Source organism: Echinops telfairi, unplaced genomic scaffold (genome assembly GCF_000313985.2).
Source record: "Echinops telfairi isolate 266 unplaced genomic scaffold, ASM31398v2 ScPeMD7_29;HRSCAF=101, whole genome shotgun sequence".
Lineage (NCBI taxonomy): Eukaryota > Metazoa > Chordata > Mammalia > Afrosoricida > Tenrecidae > Echinops > Echinops telfairi.
Window position 1 is genome coordinate 9034139 of NW_022103926.1, and position 4378 is coordinate 9038516.

At 61.5% G+C, this 4378-nt stretch overlaps 2 protein-coding genes across 2 annotated transcripts in view; one reads left to right on the plus strand and one right to left on the minus strand.

The window, feature by feature from the left end:
* GNAZ (G protein subunit alpha z) overlaps positions 1 to 4277 on the minus strand; it is an 11933-nt gene extending 7656 nt beyond the window's left edge. Inside the window, exon 1 of the mRNA XM_004716334.2 lies at positions 3484 to 4277. Within this exon, the coding sequence (XP_004716391.1) occupies positions 3484 to 4206 (723 nt within the window). The 5' untranslated portion in view covers positions 4207 to 4277. The remainder of the gene's footprint in view (positions 1 to 3483) is intronic.
* RSPH14 (radial spoke head 14 homolog) overlaps positions 1 to 4378 on the plus strand; it is a 53128-nt gene that overhangs the window by 23111 nt on the left and 25639 nt on the right. The gene's annotated exons all lie outside the window — the stretch shown is intronic.

A 4378-nucleotide genomic window follows, 5' to 3' on the forward strand; every position in this document is an offset into this window, starting at 1 on the left:
AGTGATGCAACTTGGGCCATCTTCACATGTTATGAATTCCTACTTGTGTTTTTATTGCTGGTCTCTGAAAAGATTATAAGGTTCATAAGTCGTTGGGAATATTAGGAAGTTGGGTCTAAATTATCTTCATTGCCTGAAGGATTATGATTAACAAACAGCCCCCCCCCCAAAAAAAAACAGAAACAAAAAAACCTCACTGCCCTCTAATCAATGCCAACTGACAGCAAGCAACCCTACAGGACCGGGCAGAACTGCCCCTGTGGGGTTTGGGGTTTCCAAGTCTGCAAAGCTTTACGGAAGTAGAAAGTCCCCCTGTCTTTCTCCCACAGACAGGCTGTGGCTTCGAACTGCTGACCTTGTGGTTAGCCCAACTCGTCACCCACGACGCCACCAGGGGCCTGTGACGCCGTCACACAGCTTGCCAAATTCCCTGAGACACGGGCCAAGCGGACATCGACGTTGAATAAGTCCATGACGGCGGGCAAGGATCATCGTGTGTCCGAAACAAACACCAAGCCATGAAGGAACACAGAGGACTGTCAAACTGGAGCTAAGGCATCGACAACAGAGCCGAGACAAACCAGCGCTAGAAGAAACTCAACCGGAATGCTCCTGAGAAGCAAGGGTGGCAAGACTGGGCCACGCTGAATCAGACATCGCCAGGAGAGACCAGTGGCTGGAGAGATGGACCGAGGCGGCAGCAGCTCACAGGCTGATGACTGTGTGGGTGGCAGCCTGGGACCAGCCACGCTCAGCTCTGTGGGACACCAGGACACCATGCATTGGAGCAGACACAGTGGCACCGAAGCAGCACCACTAGGAGCCACTGGGGGAGGCGGGTGAGAAACTGCGTGGTCATCAGTACAAGCAGAGGAGTCAGTCTGGGCTGCCACATGCCCTGCGAGTCGAGGAATTGCTGTCCCCTTTCTAGAACCTGTAATTTCATCGGGGACTGCCAAGTGCATCTGGAAGCCCAGAAGTGGGCTTTCCCCATGGTGGGCACCTCTCCATCCCCACCATCACCCCGCCCCCTGCACTGTTCCAGACATGGGCTGCATGTGGCCCCTGGCCTCGAGCACCTGTTACCTAGGATGGGGGCTCCAGCGGCTGGCCTGGGAGCCATGGCAGGGCTGGCTGCAGAACCTGGCTCCAGGGCGCACTACCTCTGTCCCTGGAGACCTCGAACACATGTTCTGACTGGGATCAGAGGCAGGGCACCAGGTGGAGCCCGGGCTACCCCCTGAGGCCCCCCAAGCAGCCACAGTGGGCCCTGGATGCAAGCAAGGGGCGGACAGCCCTGGGACACCAGCAGACACCACTACTGGTATCTGTGGCGTCAAAGCCATGACTGCTGTGCGTGACCATTCTCCCTGCCCTGTAGCTCACGGGTGCCCTGTGGGTTTGGTGTCCAGGTGAGGGCACACTGGAGTGTTAGGGCAGGCCTTCCAATAGTCCTTTTGGGTGACTATCCTCTGCCTTGAGGCAGCTGGCAGTGCCAGCGAGCTGAGCCCCTCCCCATGTCACACCATCCCAGCGAGGGCCCTGGCAGAGGATCAGTGGATACAGGCACCCCACATGGGCAGGCCGAGTGGCTGCCCACAGTTCTTTCCCTCAGTCCTCTGGGGGCTCGGAACAACTCTGTTGGGGTGGCCCACATGCCTGTTGAGGGGGCTTGGGGCCCAGCCTCAAGGAGACCTGACTCAGGTGGACAGACCCCCAGGGAAGCCACAGGCCAGACGGCATGCAAGGTCGCACTGTCCCTGTCGCTGTCCCTGTGGGCATTGCAGTTGCCCATGGTGGGGACTGTGGGGCCGTGTAGGACCTTCCCTGCATCTGTCGCTCACAAGGCTCCAAGGCTCACATCCAGAGCCGGCCCTCCCCCCAGCGCGCCCCCCGTGGCGTGCTCAGAGCTACAAGCCTAGAGCCTGGTGCTCTCCTTGGCAACGCGCTGACGCAGACGCAGATGCAGACACCACCGAGTTGAGCTGGGGGGGAAGCTCCGTCCGCAGGCAACCGCCCTCCCCACCCCCAAGCTTTCCCCAGTGGGCATCTAGGCCCAGCCCCCAGCCCCATCCAGGGCTGCCTCCCTGGGCTGGTGCCTTCCCAGGCGGGGTTGTTGGGGGGGGAGGACATAGGCATGAGGGGGGCTAGGGGCGGGACTGGGGCGGCAGGGATGGGGAAGGTGTTGTCTTTCACCCGAGACTTTGCTGGCAAAGCATGAAAGGTCACAACCATCTGGAATCCACGGATTCCCGGCCTCGCTGAGTTTCCCGGAGAATTTCCTTTTCTGGTGAACAGCCGTCTCCTGGGCCTGCGAGCGCTGGGGGGTGCAGCCCCTCCCTCTGACATGCCCAGAACTGGCAAGCCTAGGGACACCCCTGCCCACACAGGCGCTGGGCCTCACTGAGACCCTGTACCGCCCTCCTGCCCATCCCAGAAATCTCTTTCACAGAGCCCGGTACTTGAGGGCCTGCAGGTGCCTGGGCGTGGCCAATGAGGGCCGGGAGCAGGGTGGCCACGTGCCCACCAGCACCCACCAGATTAGACTCCCTCACTGGGAGGCAGCAGCAGTGCTTGGGCTGTACCCGTCCCTGGGGCTCCAGACTGCCTCCTTGTCGACAGGCTCAGAGAGCGGGGGACAGGCCAGGGTCCCAAGGGAACATGGCCAGCCCAGACCCTGTGGGAAGAGCCCTGGCAAAGTGCTGCCAAGTGTGGTCTTCACGGCGCAGCCACACCCAGCCTGCAGGGAAGGATGAGGGTGCCCCTGGGACACACAACCCCTCGTGGGGGTGGTATGCCGAGCTAGCAGGGGCTTGCCCTCCCCCACCTGAGCGACCTCTTCTCCAGGGACCCGAGGGAACAATCCAGAGTGAGGCCACAGCAAGACCGGCCCAGTCTGGCTCCACACTCCAGCAGGGGAAGGCTGGAGGGGCTGGCCTCCACCACGGCCCCCTACCCCCCACAGCAATCAGCCTCCTACCTTCCCTCCAGGGGCACCCCTCCCCAGTGCTGAGGCTTAGCCCTGGTGAAAATGGTACTCTCACAGGCCCCCTAATACCCACCCTGCCCCCTCCCCTAGCCCCAACCGTCAGCCCCCACAGGCCACAGCCAGACGCTTCCGGAATCCTGTCTCTCAACAGTTCTGACTTCTGTCTCTGCCCCAGAAGTTCATGGTCAAGAGCAGACAGTGGCCCAAGGCCAGGTGACCTTCCAGTCCCAGACTGGCTAGGGTTCGTCCCCCCATCCCACCCCACTCCCACCCCCTTCCAATCCCTGGTAGAGCCACCACCACCTGCATCACCCCTAGGACCTGGAATCCCGCCTTTGAACTCACTCCCACATAGAAACGCTCTCTCCCAACACCCCAGACCCCACGGCCCCAAGAACCGGCGTGTACCCTGCAGGTCCAGGCGCCGGGGCCAAGGTGATCGCCTGGAGGGGCCCCAGCCTTCCTGTCACGAGCCTGCCCCGTGCACCGCTTACCGTCTGGTTGTCTTCGTAGAGCTTGAGGTCATAGCCACTGAGCTCGACGCAGAAGATGATGGCGGTGACGCCTTCGAAGCAGTGGATCCACTTTTTGCGCTCAGAGCGCTGGCCGCCCACGTCCACCATCTTGAAAGTGAGCTCCTTGAAGGTGAACTTGTTCTCCACGATGCCCGTGGTCATGTCCCGGGAGCGCAGGATGTCCTCCACGGTGGGGATGTAGTCGGGCGCGGCGATGCGCTCCAGGTCGTTCAGGTAGTAGGCGGCGTTGTCCTCCAGGTGGTACTCGCTGGAGCGGCCGAAGCAGGCCTGCGCGCCCGGGTCGGCCCACAGCCGCCGCATGACGCCCAGCAGCTCGGGCGTGATCTCGCCCTTGCTCTCGGCCGGCCCGGTCAGCGCGAACAGCTGCACGGCGTCGTAGGCGCGGTCGGGGTTGTGGAAGTCCATGCGCAGGGCGGCCAGCGCGCGGATGATGCGCGTCAGCGAGTCGATGGCGTTGTAGATGATGAGCGGCCGGTACTCCTGGCAGGCGTCCAGGTTGAAGCCGCCGCTGTGGATGATCTTCATCTGCTTCACGATGGTGCTCTTGCCCGAGTTGCTGGTGCCCAGCAGCAGCAGCTTGATCTCGCGCCGCTGCCTCTGGCTCTCCGAGCGCAGGTGGCGGTCAATCCGCCGGGACCGCCGGGCCGCCTCCTTTTCCTCCGAGCTTTGCCGGCATCCCATGGTCCCGCAGCGGCGGGATGGCGGGAGGGGCGTGGGGGGACCACGAGGGGAGAGTGGTGCTTTGTGTGTGTGTGTGTGTGTGTGTGTGTGTGTGTGTGTGTATGCATATACACATATATACTGTGATATTTTTAAAAATTATGTACCTGTTTGTAGGAAAGTAGTAATTTTT